Raw genomic sequence first — 16,765 nt, 5'->3', positions numbered from 1 at the left:
TTAAAAAAAAACAAATCTTTACCCTTCTGGACCTGCAAACAATCCATAGCCCTCAGCCCATCACAAACGTTGTCCCTAGCCACCGACTTCATCCATCCGAAATGGGACCAAACCTTGTTATTAACGCAATCTGATCAGTGGTGTTCTTTAGGGGTTGCTGTAGGGTCCGCTACTTTTCATGTTATATGTTAACGATCTGGATGATGGAAATGATCTTATTTATTATTTAACGATACAGTGCAGAATAGGCCTTCCTGGCCCTTCAAGTTGTGCTGCCCCAGCAACTCCTGACAACCCCGGTTTAACATTAACCTAATCACAGGACAATTTACAATGATCAGTTAAACTACCCGGTATGTCATAGGAGGAAACTGGAGCACCAGGCGAAATCCCAGGTGTTCCATGCGGTGGAATACAGACTCCTTACAGGCCTACGCTCTGTCCGCCAGAGAAAGCAGGATCTCCCAGTGGCCACACATTTTAATTCCACATCCCATTCCCATTCTGACATGTCTATCCATGGCCTCCTCTACTGTAAAGATGAAGCCACACTCAGGTTGGAGGAAAAACACCTTATATTCCGTCTGGGTAGCCTCCAACCTGATGGCATGAACATCGACTTCTCTAACTTCCGCTAATGCCCCACCTCCCCCTTGTACCCCATCTGTTACTTATTTTTATACACACATTCTTTCTCTCACTCTCCTTTTTCTCCCTCTGTCCCTCTGAATATACCCCCTTGCCCATCCTCTGGGTCCCCCCTCCCCCTTGTCTCTCTTCCTGGACTTCCTGTCCCATGATCCTCTCGTATCCCTTTTGCCTATCACCTGTCCAGCTCTTGGCTCCATCCCTCCCCCTCCTGTCTTCTCCTATCATTTTGGATCTCCCCCTCCCCCTCCAATTTTCAAATCCCTTACTCACTCTTCCTTCAGTTAGTCCTGACGAAGGGTCTCGGCCTGAAACGTCGACTGCACCTCTTCCTAGAGATGCTGCCTGGCCTGCTGCGTTCACCAGCAACTTTTATGTGTGTTGCTTGAATTTCCAGCATCTGCAGAATTCCTGTTGTTTGCGTTCCTTACAGGCAGTGCTGGAATTGAAGTCTGAACTCCAACTGCCCAAGCTGTAATAGCGTTGTGCTAACCGCTATGCCACCACAGTGCCCGTGGCTTTGTGGACAATGCAAAACTAGCTGGAGGGATAGGTAGTGTTTTAGAAGCACTTTAAAAGTTTGCCCAACGAGTTGGACAGATTAGCAGAATGGGCAAAGAAGTGGGAAGTATATGGTTATACACTTCGGTAGAAGGAAAAAAGGTGTAAACTGTTTTCTAAATGAGGATGAATTCAGAAATTGGAAGTGTAAAGGGACAGTGCAGGATTCTCTAAAAGTTAACTGCAGGTTGAGGTGGTAGTCAGGAATATAAATGTAATGTTAGCATTCATTTTGAAAGGACTAGAATATAAAAGCAAAGATGTAATGCTGAGTGTTTATGAGGCACTGGTCAGACCACATTTGGTGTATCGTGAACAACTTTGGACCCCTTGTCTAGGGAAGGATATGCTGGCATTGAAAAGGGTCCAGAGGAGGTTTACAAGAATCATCTGGGAATGAAAGGTTAACATATGAGAAGCACTTAATGGCTCTGCATCAGTGCTTGCTGGATTTAGAAGAATGGGGGTGATCTCATTGAAGCATACCAAATATTGAAGGGCCTAGATAGAGTGAAGCTGGAATAGCGGCGGAGTCAAGGACCAGAGGGCACAGTTCAGAATAAAAGGATGTACCTTTAGAACTAAGATAAGAAAGAATTTCTTTAGCCTGATGGTGATGAATCTGTAGAATTCATTGCCACAAATGGCTATGGAAGCCAAGTCACTGGGTATATTTAAAGTGGTGGTTGATAGATTTTTGATTAGTAGAGGTGTCAAAGTTTTTGAGGAGAAGGCAGGAGTTGAAAGGGATAATAAATCAGCCATAATCAAATGGTGTTGAAGACTCAGTGGGTCGAATGGCCTAATTCAGCTCCTATGTCTGTCTTACAAGCAAAGGATTACCTACCATCATGTCCAGTTCTTCTACTATAACAAGGGTGAATTCTGTCCATAAAACCATAAGACATAGGAGCAGAATTAGGCCATTCAACTCATCTCTCGTTCTCCTCTAATGGCGGAGTGCTCTATTAATCTTCGCCAATTAAAGTGTTGAGGAAGACTGAAATTGACGAGGGTGTTCAGGAGTCTTGGGTCCCACGCTGCAAGGTTTGTTGATTGCACCTTGTGGTTGTGGACCCAGTTTTTGAAGGACTCGGTGGTTCCCATGTTAAATGTGTTTCTGGTTAATCTTTTCTCGTTATTTTGCACGATTTGATTGGGGAACTTCAGCGCAGACTGGCTCTGAGGTCTGCAGTCAAAGAATGACACAGCACACACCTAGACTGTTTCAAGGACTCTGCGGTTTGATGTTTAGTATTCTGTGCATGATTCGCTCACTTTTTGCCACTTGCACATGTTGGTTGCCTGATGTTTTCTTTGAACAGGTTCCATGATGTTTCTTTGTTTCACTGCTGCCTGCAAGAGGGTATATCTCAGGGTTGCACCCCAGATACATACTTTGATAATAATGTATTTTGAACCTTTAAAGAAACTCCTCATCTCTGTCCTAAATGAATGTCCTTCTATTGAGGCTGTGCCCTCTGGTCCTAGAGTCCCTCACTATCAGAAGAACCCTCTCCACATCCACTCTATCTAGGCCTTTAAATATTCGATAGGTTTCAATGAGATCCCCCCTCATTCTTCTAAACTCCAGTGAGGTTGGGCTTAGAGCCATCAAAAGCTCCTCATACATTCACCTTTTCATTCCTGGAAACATTATCGTGAATATCCTCTGGACCCTCTCCAATGCCAAAACGTACTTTCTTAGATAAGGGGCCCAAAACTGCTCTCAATATTCCAAGTGCGGTCTGACTAATGCCTTATCATGTTGTGATTATTAGTGGGTGAAAGAGCGACCCTGTGGAGTCTACTAGTGTGTCTAACTCTTGCCTGGGTTGGTAGACTATCACTCGAAGACGGTGCTCTTAAGTTGGTTAAGTTTGGCTAACTTGGAAGTTTCGGAGGACAATGTGAAGATCGACAGCATCAGCTCACCTGAAGAGCTAAACATCTCTCTCTCTCTCTCTCCCCATCACTATTCAACTCAATACCACAAACTGAACTGAACTTTACTCATTACCGTAAGACTGTATCCATTTACCCCTAGGTTTGAAGAAGCTTGGTTTTTCTATTTCCACATATATATATACAATCATTGCTAACCTGTTTGATATACCTGCATTTATGTTACTGTATTGCGTAGTTACTAATAAATACCATTAGTTAATAGCAATACCGGACTCCAAAGTGTTTTCCATTTCTGCTGGTTCTTTAACCCGTCACAGGGTACGTGACACCAACAATCAACTGGAAAAAGCCCCTTTTACTCCCATTCTTTGCACCTTGCCTGTCAGCCAATCTTTAATCTATGCTAGTATCGCTCTTTTAATACCATGGGCTCTTAGCTTGTTAAGCAGCCTCATGTGTGGTACCTTGTCAAAATCCTTCTGAAAATTCAAGTAAACAACATCCACTGACTCTTCTTTGTCTATCCTGCCTATTATTTCCTCAAAGAATTTCAATAAATCTGTCAAGCAGGATTTCCCCTGAAGGAAATCATGATGACTTAGTTCTGTTTTACTGTGTGCCTCCAAGTATCCTGAAATCACATCCTTAATGATGGACTCCAACATCTTCCCAAGCACTGAAGTCAGGCTAACTGGCCTATAACTCATTTTCTTCTGCCACCTTCCCTTCTTAAACAGTAGAGTGACATTTGCAATTTCCCAGTCCCCCAGAACATTGCACATAATCATTTATTGACCTCAGCTCATCTGATGACAGCAAATGATTTAGTGGATTTATTGAAGTTCTCAACAAGTCACTAGTTGCTCCAGACATGACTATTCCAATGCACTCATTCTACCTGAGATCATGCAAAAACCAGCACCTTTTGTCCTAACTCACATCTTGACAGAAATTATCTCTGTTCAGCCACTATTTCCAGTGACCCATCTGCACACAAATACTTACTAATTGGGGAAACAGTATTTGGGTATCTGATCACCAGCAAATCCAGCTTTGACAACACCAGAGCCCTAGAGAGATAAAGAACAGAACAAAAGCATGTCACACATCAGTAAATGCTAACAATGCATAATGTATCAATGAACCAGAGCATTATTATGGCAGAATACTTATTCAGCCCATCTAGTTTGTACCGGCTCCCAGGAGAGAAATTCAACCAGGTCACTCTCCTGCAGGATCCCTTCCAATCCTGCAATTAATTTCCTTAACTGCCTATCCAATTCCCTTGTGATTGTTTTCAACACCTTTCCATGCAACAGGATCAAAAAGTATTTCCCACATCCCCTTCCCAGGAACCTTTCAGTTTACCAACATTTTACACTGGCATCCATCCACCAGTGACAGAACCAAATGGCCCTTCATCACTGGCAAGACCAGACAGTAAGTGTCAGCAGACTGTTGAACCTCAGGCAGAACAGAACCATTCCAATATGGTTTTTGTCATACCCTTCAAGGTACTTTCTAGACCAGCTAGCATACAATGATTAGAAACAGAAAAGGTTGCTGATTTCTCCTTATTCACTTCTATAACCTGCTAGCTTATATGTGACTCCAGACCCACTGAAAAAGGCCTGCTAGATCTTTTCAGTTCCGGAGCAACAAATACCAATCTTTGAGTAAGTAAAAACTAGCTTCTTTATGACTTTAGCTTTATTTGTCGCAGGTAATGGTGAAACATCATCATGGAGGTCTTTAACCTTTCGCTTCAATAGTATGTGGTACCTGCCTGTCCTGGGCCCAGTATGTATGTGCAATTAAGAAAAAAACACGGCAGCGCTTCAACATCCTTAGGAGTTTGCAGAGACTTGGCATGGCATCTAAAACTTTAACAAACTTCTAGAGTGTAATGGGGAGTGCACTGACTAGCTGCATCACAGTCTGGTATGGAAACACCAATGCCTTTCAATGGAAAATCCAATGAAAGTAGTGGATATGGCCCAGTCCATCATAGGTAAAGCCCTCCCAAACATTGAGCACATCTACATAAAACGCTGTCCCAGAAACACAGCATCCATCATCAGGGACCCACATAACCCAGGACATGCTCTCTTCTCACTGCTGCCATCAGAAAGAAGGTACAGGAACGTCAGGACTCTCAGCACCAGGTTCAAGAAAAGTGACTGCCCCTCAACCATTAGGCTCTTGAATCAAAAGGGATAACTTCACTTGCCCCTCCACTGAACCACAACCAATGGACTCACTTTCAAGGATTCTCATGTTCTCAAAATTTATTGCTTATTTATTTAATATTATTATTCTTTCTTTCTTTTGTAGCTACACAGTTTGTTATCTTCCGCACTCTGGGGTTGAACGCCCAAGTTGGGGATTCTTTCATTGATTCTGTTATGGTTATTATTCTATAGATTTATTGAGTATACCACAAGAAAATGAATCTCAGGGTTGTATATGGTAACAATTATGTACCATAAATTTACTTCAAACTTTGATTTATGCTAGCCAAGGCTAAGAAGCTCAACACAGACAAGGAACTGAACGTGGACCCCTACAGTTTTGTGCCCAAAAAGCCTGCCCTAGCTCATCGCTTTGCAGTGCCAGAGATCACGATCAGGTTTCAATTCCCACTACTGTTTGTAAGTTACGTCAATAGGCCAAAAGGCTTAACTCTACTCCTATATCTCATGGTCTTAACAGTACGAGTTTCCTCCCACATTCCAAAAAGACGCATAGTTAGGGCTAGTGAGCAGGCTGCAGGCTATGTTGCCACTGGAAGAGTGGCTGCCCCCAGTACAGTCCTTAGACTGTGTCGGTCATTGACGAAAACAATGCATTTCACTCTATGTTCGGTCAGTACTTGTGACCTTTCTTTCCTGTTTAAATAATTTACTTAATAGGCTCTGCTATCATCCAGTATACAATTATTTTGTGAACGGACAGGATCGCCCCAAGTTACAAATGTACAAAGTTACATACATACAAACAGACATTTGGGAGAGTGATGGATGGATTTGTTGACTGCTCTGGAGATGCAGGCATCTTCTGCTGTGAGAGAATTCAACTTGTGGCAATCTCATTGCATACTGCAAAGACATCCAAATGGCTGAGGTAAACAGCAGATTTAATTACACTTTCCCTTGGTTATTTGGTTCCATTAAACTTTTTTTTATTATTTAGACGTACAGCAGAGTAACAGGCTCTTGTGGTTCAATTGGTCCCATACCAATTTACTACACCCATGTGACCAATTAACCTACTAACCAAACATTCTTGGATGTAGAAGGAAACTGGGGCAACCAGCGGAAACCCACATACACACGGGGAGAACATGCAAACTCTTCACAGAAGGAGGGAATTGGCGTAGTAATAGTGTTACACTAATCACTATGCTTATTGTGTTGCCCCTAATTGCTGGGTGGCTGCATTCTGACGTGCAAACTGCTCAGGTTACAACAGATCATAGAAACAGATCCCTGGTGTAACCTGAGAGTGGGGTGACATGTACTACACAACACATGAAATAAGCCTATTTGTTATCCAATAGTTCCTGGTCCTGTTTAACCTAAAGAGCCAGGAAACTAATCTGCAAAACCAAAAAGTGATTCGAAACTTGCACCAAACAGGTTTCATCAAACAGTAGATAAAGGGTTCTAAGAATTGGACTAACACCCTTTTTATTGCACACTCTGGATAGTGTCAATATCCTTTATATAAAGCAGTCAAAAAATCCTTGCTTTTGACTCAACCACAGGCTTCTTCAAACTTTTCGATATAGAAACATAGTAAAACTACAGCACAATACAGGCCCTTCAGCCCACAATGCTGCGTTGAACATTACTTTAGAAATCACCTAGAGTTACCCATAGCCCTCTATATTTCTAAGCTCCATGTGCCTATCCAGGAGTCTCTTAAAAGACCCTATCGTATCTGCCTCCACCACCATCGCCGGCAGCCCATTCCACACACTCACCACTCTCTGCATAAAAAACTTACCCAGCATCTCCTCTGTACCTACTTCTAAGCACCTTAATACCGTGCCCTCTCATGTTAGCCATTCAGCCCTGGGAAAAAGCCTCTGACTATCCACATGATCAATGCCTCTCATTATCTTATACACCTCTCATCCTCCATTGCTCCAAGGAGAAATGGTCAAGTTCACTCAACCTATTCTCATAAGGCATGCTCCCCAATCCAGGTAACATCCTTGCAAACCTCCTCTGCACCCTTTCTACAGCTTCCACATCCTTCCTGTAGTGAGGTGACCAGAACTGTGCACAGTACTCCAAGTGGGGTCTGACCAGAGATCTATATAGCTGAAAGGAACCTATATAACTGTAGGGATCTTATTTATCTTGTTTTCATTCTGTGCTATTATTTATGAAGTCTGAAATACTAGCTACATCTTCTTTGCCACTTTAAGTCCAAGTGAATAGAATCTTCAGATTCTGAGAGCATCTCATCTGTGGGTCAACGGGCAGCCATTACGCTTAGGAAGCAGATGTACTTGAGTTTAAATCCCACTGCAGAAACCAAAAACAAAAATTTGGGCACTCACTTCACTTTCAGATGGGATGTTAAACCAAAGCATACCCAACATCATTAAGAACTCCCACCATACAGGACATGTCCTCTTTCCATTACTACCATCAGGGAGTTGGTACAGAAGCCTGAAGACACCCACACAATGTTTTAGGATCAGCTTCTTCCCCTCTGTCATCAGATTTCTGAACTATTCATGAAAACCACCTCAGCAATTTGCAATTTATTCAATATTTCTTCAAAGTTCAAAATAAATTTGATTATCAAAGAACATATATGTCACCATATACAGCCCAGAGGTTAATTTTCCTGCTAGCATACTCAGCAAATCCATAGAATAGTAACTATAACAGGTTCAATGAAAGAACCCACACAAAATGTTGGAGGAACTCAGCAGGCTAGGCAGCATCTAGGGAAGAGAGAATATTCGATGTTTCAGGCCAAAACCCTTCTTCAGGCCTGGAGCAAAAGAGCTGAAGAATAGAGTTAAAAGTTCGGGGGAGGGAGGGAGAAACATGAGGTGTTGGTTGAACAGGGAAGGGGAGGGGTGAAATAAAAAACTGGGAAGTTGATTGCTGAAAGACATACAGGGCTGGAGAAGGGGGAAGAGGACCAAAGGCCATGGAAGAAAGAAAAGGGGAGGGGAGCACCAGAGGAGGCAATGGGAAGGTGAGAGAGGGAAAAGGGGATGGGGGGGGGTCATTACTGGAAGTTCGAGAAATCAATGTTCATGCCATCAGGCTGGTGGTGACCAACCTGAGTGTGGCCTTATTGCGAGAGTAGAACACAGGTGCTCGGTGAAGCAGTCTCCCAATCTACATTGGGTCTCACCGATATACAGGAGGCCACACTGGGACAACCAGACACATGACCCCAACAGGCTCACAGGTGAAGTGTTGCCTCAACTGGAAGGACTGTTTGGGGCCCTGAATGGTAGTGAGGGAGGAGGTGTAGGGGCAGGTTCTACTTGCAAGGATAAGTGCCAGGAGGGAGATCAGTGGGGAGAGAATCACATAGGGAGTGATCCCTACTGAAAGCAGAAAGTGGGGGAGGGGGAGAGGGGAAGATGTGCTTCGTGGCCGGATCCCATTGGAGATGGTGGAAGTTCCTGAGAATTATATGCCGGACATGGAGACTGGTGTGTTGGTAGATGAGGACATGAGGAACCCTATCCCTGGGAGGGTGTGAGGAGGATGGGGTGAGGGCAGATGTACATGAGATGGAAGAGATGCAGATGAGGGCAGCATTGATAGGAGGAAGGGAAGCCCCTTTCTTTGACGGAGGAGGATATCTCCTTCATTCTGGAATGAAAAGCCTCATCCCGAGAGCTGATAGAGAAGAGGATGGCGTTTTTACAAGAAACTGGGTGGGAAGACATATAGTCCAGGTAGCTATGAGAGTCCATGTGTTTAGAATAGACATCAGTAGATAAGCTGTCTTCAGAGATAGAGACAGAGAGATCGAGAAAGGGGAGGGAGGTGAATTTGAGGCCAGGGTGGGAACTAGAGTCAAAGTGGATGAAGTCGATGAGTTCTACATGGGTGCAGGAAGCAGCACTGATTCAGTCATCGATGTAGCATAAGAAAAGTGGGGGACGGCCACCAGTGTCGGCTTGGAACATGTAGCTGACTAAAAGCAAGGGATAGCTGGGACCCATGCCAGTGCCCAGGGCTTCTGTCCTCGCCTATTAAATTCCCCCTTCTCCAGCCCTTTATCTCTTTCACCAATCAACTTCCGACCTTTTTACTTCACCCTCCCCCTCCGGTTTCACCTATCACCTTGTGCTTCTCCCTCTCCTCCCCCTACCTTTTAACTCAATTCCTTATCTTTTCTCTCCAATCCTGCTGAAATGTCTCCGCCCAAAATGTTGACTGTACTCTTTTCCATAGATGCTACTTGGCTTGCTGAGTTCCTCCAGCATTTTGTTTTGTGTGTGTTGCTTGGATTTCCAGCATCTGCAGATTTCCTTTTGTTTGTCAATGAAAGATAAACTAGAGTGCAGAAGACGATACACTGTGTGAATGCAAATTAAATAAATTACAAGAATATGAGATAAAGAGTCCTGAAAGTGAGATCATTTGTTGCAGGAACATGGCTGGGCAAGTGAGTGTAGTTTTTCCCTTCGTTCAAGAGCCTGATGGTTGTAGAGGAGTAACTGTTCTTGAACCTGGTTGTTCAAATCCTGAGGTTCTGGTACCTTCCACCTGCCAGCAGCAGTAAGAGAAGTGCATGGCCTGGGTGGTGGTGAACTCTGATGATGGATGCTGCTTTCTTGTGACAGCATTTCATGTAGATGTGCTCAATGGTTGGAAGGGCTTTACGTGTGATGTACTGGGCTGAATCATTGTAACCCATATTAACTTATGTATTGCACTGTACTGCTGGTGCAAAACAACAAATTTCCTGACATATGACAGTGACAAAAAAAAACAACAGATTCTGAGCCCTTCCAGTGGATAACACCGTTTCTAGGAGCTACAGGTAAGTTGTCCAACAATCATCCTTCAATATCACAAAAAATGTCACCGTCATATTGGTCGTGAGCAATGTTGTGTGCAAAAGCAAATAATTATTGCATATTCTACATTATAAAATCAAATACCAGAGGCATGAAAAAACATAACAGTATGTCTTTATTTGTGCCAATTCATTTTTTCCCTGCCCCAAAGATACAAAGTCTTGCAAGGCTATAGTTCACACTGTGCTATTTATCAAAAGCCATGAGGAAGTGCCAACAAATTTTCCCTCTAATGTCGGGGGGGGGGGGAGGTGGAAATGTTAAAATCAATTAATTGTCACTAAACCAAATGCACCTTCAGCCAATACTCTCACAGTCTCCTACCGCAGGACAGCTTTCAAGTTTTCATTTCTTCATTCTAGGGGTGTGAGCTGTGCAGGCATTTATTTCCCATTTCTAATTGTCCCTCAATTAAGAAGGCAGTTATGAGTTACATATCAACCAGACTGGGTAAGGATGCCAATTTTCACTCCAAAGTACACGTGGACCGGATTGATTTGTACAACAATCAGAAGTTTTAGCGAGTGTTTCTGAAACTAATTTTGGAATCCAGCTTTAATTATTATTACTTGAATTTAAATTCCACAGCTGCTGTGGTGGGATTCAAACTCATCTTTGGATCAGGACGCTGGCAACTTGCTGGACAACTTAATTAACACACCACCATGAAAGTTAAATTCTTGACATCACCCGAATCAACTAAGTGGCTTGACGAATCATTCTAAAGAGAACTTAATGGATCTGGGCGTAAGCAACAAGCTGGAGGATTTTGTTGTATTTTGTCAGAAAAATAACAAATTAAAATATTCGTCAATTTAAATGTTGTAATACATTTGAGAGGAGATTATTAAAGATTTTAGATCTCAGCTGATCAGGAATTAACATGGTGCAAAACCTGTTGATTATAGAAATGTGAAGCAAAAGAAAATATCTGAGATATTCAGCAGGTCACACAGTATCTAGAGGTGGAAAATAACATTTCAGATAATATTTCTGGTGGGATGAAAGTTGAAGTGTTCCCCCTCTCTGCAGAAATCAAGATCCATCTGTTTCCTCTCTTCCCCCTTCATTCCACATCCAACTAGTCCCTCTGCAGGACAAGGCACTGTACAACAGAATGTAGTCTGTGATGTTGGCATTATTTTTGTGATACTTTCCAATCAAAAAAATTAATTGTGTCTTCAGATTAGAGCTATCCCCATCCAGAAATTTTGTCAGGCTAAGGGAACAGTGGGAAGAACAATCCGATGAACATAGTGCATCCTGTACTTTTGTTACATAGGAACAATCATTATTATCATGAGATGGAGGTTCACAAGTAGAAAGACATTTCAATATACACTTAGTGACCCTGTATTAGGGTAAATAAATTGTTCACCCTCAGAGTTCAAGTGATGCAGTGCAACGTACAATGGCAATCTTTAGTGGAAGAGTGAAAGCTGAACATCAGCTCACAATTGACTTTCAAACTGAAAATCTGGTCTGTTGTGATCACTGTTACCCAGATGTTCACCAAATGAAAATCAAATCCAAGTAGTTTAACACTGTCATGAGCTAAATCTAGCTCAAAGTTTGACTGGAAGTATTTTGGTCAAAAAATTTTTCCTGATGAAATTTCAGGATGTGTCTCCCTTTCTGCTCTTTACACTACTAACAACCATCCCTCCCCTCACCAATCTGTTTTCACTAATAATAACCATCCCTCCCCTCACCAATCTGTTTTCACTAATAACAACCATCCCTCCCCTCACCAATCTATTTACACTAATAACATCCCTCCCCTCACCAAACTGTTTGCAGTAACAAATATCCCTCCCCTTATCAATCTATGTGAGAGATGAGATTCTGCCAATTTTCTCCATTTTTAAAACAACTAACATCGTATTAGTGAAGTCTTTATGTACCCAGTTTTATTGATGCCTTATGATCTTGTTTTAGACTTAGAGAAAACAAGAGGAGAATGATTATGCCAAGTACATTATCCCCTTGAACCTGCTCCACCGCTCAAGAACCTTGAAGGTGATTCTTTCACTTGTTTCATTTCTCTGCACAATCTGCTGGATGTCCATATTTAAGTGATTTCTTGTGACTCCTGATGATATTTCAAGCTTATAGTGATTTGGGGTATCTGTTTGCTACATATATTCAGTGGCCACTTCAGTAGGTACAATACCTAATATTGTATTATTGCTGTTTGTTAATGCAAATATATAAACAGCCAATCATGTGGCAGCAACTCATTGCATAAAAGAATGCAAACTTGGTCAAAAGGTTCAGTTACTGTTCAGATCAAACATCAGAAATGTGATCAAAGTAACTTTCACCACGAAATGATTGTTGGTGCCTGACGGAGTGATCTGAGTATCTCAGAAACTGCTGATCTCCTAGAATTTTCATGTACAACAGGTTTTAGAATTTACAGAGAATGGTACGGCAACTCTGTGTGCAAAAACACCCTGAGAGAGATCAGAAGGAAACGGCCAGGCTGCTTCAAGCTGACAGGAAGGCAACAGTAACTCAAATAGCCACGCTTTTCAACAGCGGTGTGCAGAAGAGCATCTCTGAATGTACCACACATTGAACCTTGAAGTGAATGGGTACAGAAGACCACCCGTGTTCTGATTCTGTACCTAATAAACCGGTCACTGAGCGTGTATTGCTGAGCACCAGAACCACATTGATAAAGGAGAAACCTGTTGACTTTGTGAAAGATTCGAATGCAGATGCTGGAGGAACTCAAGTGTCGAGCAGCATCTGTTGAGGAAATGAATTGCCAATTTTTGGGTGAGATAATAGAACAGTACAGTGCCGCAACAGGCTTTTGGCCCATAACGCTGTGCTGAACTGATTAATCTGCAATCAAATGCCCAACTGAACCAATATCCTACACAAAGCAATATCCTTACAATATCCGGCACATTCATGTGCTTAAGGGCTTTTTGAATATCTCTATTATGTTTGCCTCTACAGCCATTCCAGGCAGCACTTACCATGAACCCACTACTCTATGTAATAAAAAAAAACTTGCCAGGGACATTTCCTTTGAACTTATCACCTCTCATCTTAAATGCATGTCCTCCGGTATTAGACATTTTGATCTTTGGAATATACTGCTCTATGCCTCTCATAATCCTACAGACTTCTATCTTATCTCCTCTCAGCCTCAGTCACCCCAGAGAAAATAAGCCTAGTTTTTCCCAAACTCTCCCTACAGCAGATGCCTGATAATTCAGGCAGCACCCTCTCCAAAGACTTGACATCGTTCCTACAACAAATTAATGTAAAATTCCAGATGTGGCCCAAGGAGTTTTATAAAGCTGCAAAATTATTTGCCTACTAATCAAAGTAAGTATGCCATATGCCTTTTTTATCACCCTATTGGGGTGGAGATATGTCTCTACCAAAGAAGATTCAAGACAGTCCTTTCCTCCACTAGCCTGCAAGTCACCCTTGGGCAAGGTGTAGCACCTGCTTAACCTGCTTAGCCCCCCCCCCACCCCCCGATCAGGGTCATGTGAAGCCAGGGAGCCAGCGGTGGATGGTCGTAAAATCACAAGTCATGGTTATGCAACCAGTGACGCCAGGCAAACAATCTCTGAAGAGTACTGATAGTGGTTGGGGGCACCCATCTTGTAAAGACACTGCCCAGAAGGCAATGGCAAACCACTTCCATTGAAAAATTTGCCAAGAACAATCATGGTCACGGAAAGACCATGATCGCCCACAACACATGACAGCACATAACAGATAGACCCACCAATCAACCTTTTTTAGCCACTTTCAGGGAGCTATGGAATTGAGTCCAAGATCCTGCTACACATTAACACAGGAGATCAAATGTAAACTGACTCTAAAAACTATTAATAACAAGCCTCTTAAAGTACACCATACACACACACCCACCCAGCTCAGTTAAACTCTGAGTGCACATCTCAACCTGTATCTGCAATTGATCTACAGTAAACCCCGCTGTATCCTTTACCAGTTTTCTACACTGCCCACACCAACCTTCATATCATCACTCAGCTACATTTTCATCCAGATTGACATCCTTCATCTTTACACTAGCCTTCTCTACTTAATGCTGACATAGGGTTTAGAGATTAGCTTTATATGTCACATGTACAGTACCTCAAATCATAGTGAAATGCGTCAATAGAGGATTGTGCTGGGGGCATCCAACAAGTGTTGCCACACTTCTGGTGCCAACATGGCATGCCTATAAATCTCTAAACCCTAACCATACGTTGTTGGACTGTGGGAGGAAACCGGAGCACCTGGAGGAAACCCACGCAGTCACGGAGAGAACGTACACACACCCCACAGGTGACAGTGGTACACGAACCGCGACAGGCAATCTCTGTCACTGTAAAGTTTCGTGCAAACCGCAACGTCACCATAACCACACTAACAATCCCTTCCACATCCCCCCCCCACCACAGATGCTGCTCAGCCCACTGAGTTCCTCCAGCAGATATTTGTTTTGCTAACCAATGGCAGTGTTTGGAGTTATTACCTTCCTTCGCCCTAACACCATTCCTTCAATCCATCATCATTTATGTGCTGTATCGTATGACATGGGCAATCATGATCAATGACCACAATTGTCCTTGGCAATTCTACAGAAGTGGTTTGCCACTGCCTTCTTCCCGACAGTCTCTTTGCAAGACAGGTGACCCCTGTCGTTATCATCAATACTCTTCCGAGATTGTCTGCCTGGCGTCAGCGGTCACATAACCAGGACTTGTGATGTGCACCAGCTGCTCCCATGGCTTCACTCCATCCCGCCATCACTTAATCCACATATCATCCATTTTAACATCTTCTCTATTCTCCACTGCATTGCTTCACTTCCTCAACTGCTTTACCATTCCTGCTCAGATTTAAAAATTGTTCTAACTTCTTCCAGTTACAATAGAACGTCAATATTTATTTCCACCCAGCTAGTGTGAGCTGCCAACCATGCACAACTTCTCTAATGCCAAGATTCTTAACCAAACCAAAAATCTGTGATGACAGTCCCAGACTTTTAGAGGCAAGATTAGCGTGACGTTTAATTTCTATAGGGTTTATACATCCCGTTCAGAACTCAAAAGCTTGAAAACTAAAGGGTTGCAGGTCCTGTACGAATATCGGACACGCAGCTGTCAAGTTGAGTCCACTTTCAATAGTGATGTTGGCACTAGGGATGGGGACAACTGCAGAGAATCACTCCTGCACGAAGCAGCGCCCCGAGGACATTTGCCGCCCACCTGACAGGTTGGCAGGACCTCAGTGGAGCGTCAGATGGAGAGACGGCTCTCCCTCCTGGGCTGGGCATCACGCCCGGCTCTCGGGGCTGGGACACATCGGCGAAAGGGTGAGGAGGGGAAGGAGGTTCAGGTGCTATGGACGGGGATTTAACGGCTGCAACGAGCTTGACTAAAGATCGGCCAAACTAATTCCGGAGTGGTCAAGACTACCCCTTTAAGGGGCAGCGGACAGCAGGGCGCGCTGGGCAGAGAGAGCCAGGCTGGGCTACTCACGTTGTCGATGACCACGGGCTGGTTGGCGATGACATCGTAGGCCTCCATGACACACCGGCTCCACTCCGCCGCACAGCCCACGCATGCGCAACCCCGCCGGGCCTCACCCAGCTGCGCCTGCGCAAACTTGCCGGACCCGACGCATCTACGCCTGCGCCAAGCTTCAGTCAACCAACCTTTGGACCGCCCAGCGAGAGCCGATTCGTTCATCCATCGTGGATTGGCAGCAAAGATAACCATTCATTTCCTATAGATGCTGCCTGGCCTGCTGCGTTCACCAACTTTGATGTGTGTTGCTTGTTATTATGAGATAAAGAGTTCGTCTTCGAAGATAAGAGGAGGAAGTTAGCGCAAAGTTCAAAGCAAATGTATTATCAGAGTACATAAAATGAATCTCATGTTGTATATGGTGACCTATATGAACTTTGATAGTAAACTTACTTTTAATTTTGAACTTGTATGTCATCATATACAATCCTGAGATTCATTTTCTTGCAGACATACAAAATAAATCCGTAATAAAATCAATGAAAGACCGCACCAACTTGGGCGTTGAACCAGTGTGCAAAATACAACAAACTGCATATACAAAAAATAAATAATAATAATAATAATGAGTCCTGATGAAAGGTTTCGGCCCCAAACATTGACTATTTACTCTTTTCCATAGATGCTGCCTGGTCTGCTGAGTTCCTCCAGCATTTTGTGCGTGTTACTTTGATTTCCAACATCTGCAGATTTTCTCTTACAAGTGAAGTTATCCCCTTTGGTTCAAGGGCCCGATATTTAAGAGGTAATAACCGTTCCCGAACCTGGTGGTGCCGCAACAGCGCTCCTTGTAAATGCGCAATGGGATGGACTGGGCTGAATCCACTAATTTTTGTCGAAACTTTCCATTCAAGGGCATTGGTGTTTCCATACCAGGCTGTGATGCACCAGTCAGTAAACACTGCACTGCGCGTCTATGGAAGGGCAGTCCTTATGAAGAGTCTCGGCTCGAAATGTAGACTGTCTCCTCTAAAAGATACTGCCTGACTTGCTGAGCGAGTCT

The 16,765-nt window shown here is 43.4% G+C and overlaps 1 protein-coding gene across 1 annotated transcript in view; it reads right to left on the bottom strand.

Annotated features, from left to right (window-relative positions):
* Window positions 1–15,958, bottom strand: part of LOC134351025 (beta-centractin-like) — a 37,513-nt gene extending 21,555 nt beyond the window's left edge. The window contains exons 1-2 of the mRNA XM_063057004.1: window positions 15,715–15,958; window positions 4,123–4,187 (exon numbers count right to left, since the gene is read on the bottom strand). Coding sequence (XP_062913074.1) covers window positions 4,123–4,187; window positions 15,715–15,954 — 305 coding nt within the window. The 5' untranslated portion in view covers window positions 15,955–15,958. The remainder of the gene's footprint in view (window positions 1–4,122; window positions 4,188–15,714) is intronic.
* Window positions 15,959–16,765: the final 807 nt, after the last annotated feature.

This window comes from Mobula hypostoma, chromosome 8 (genome assembly GCF_963921235.1).
Source record: "Mobula hypostoma chromosome 8, sMobHyp1.1, whole genome shotgun sequence".
Taxonomy (NCBI): domain Eukaryota; kingdom Metazoa; phylum Chordata; class Chondrichthyes; order Myliobatiformes; family Myliobatidae; genus Mobula; species Mobula hypostoma.
This window is presented reverse-complemented; position numbering and strand designations above follow the sequence as displayed.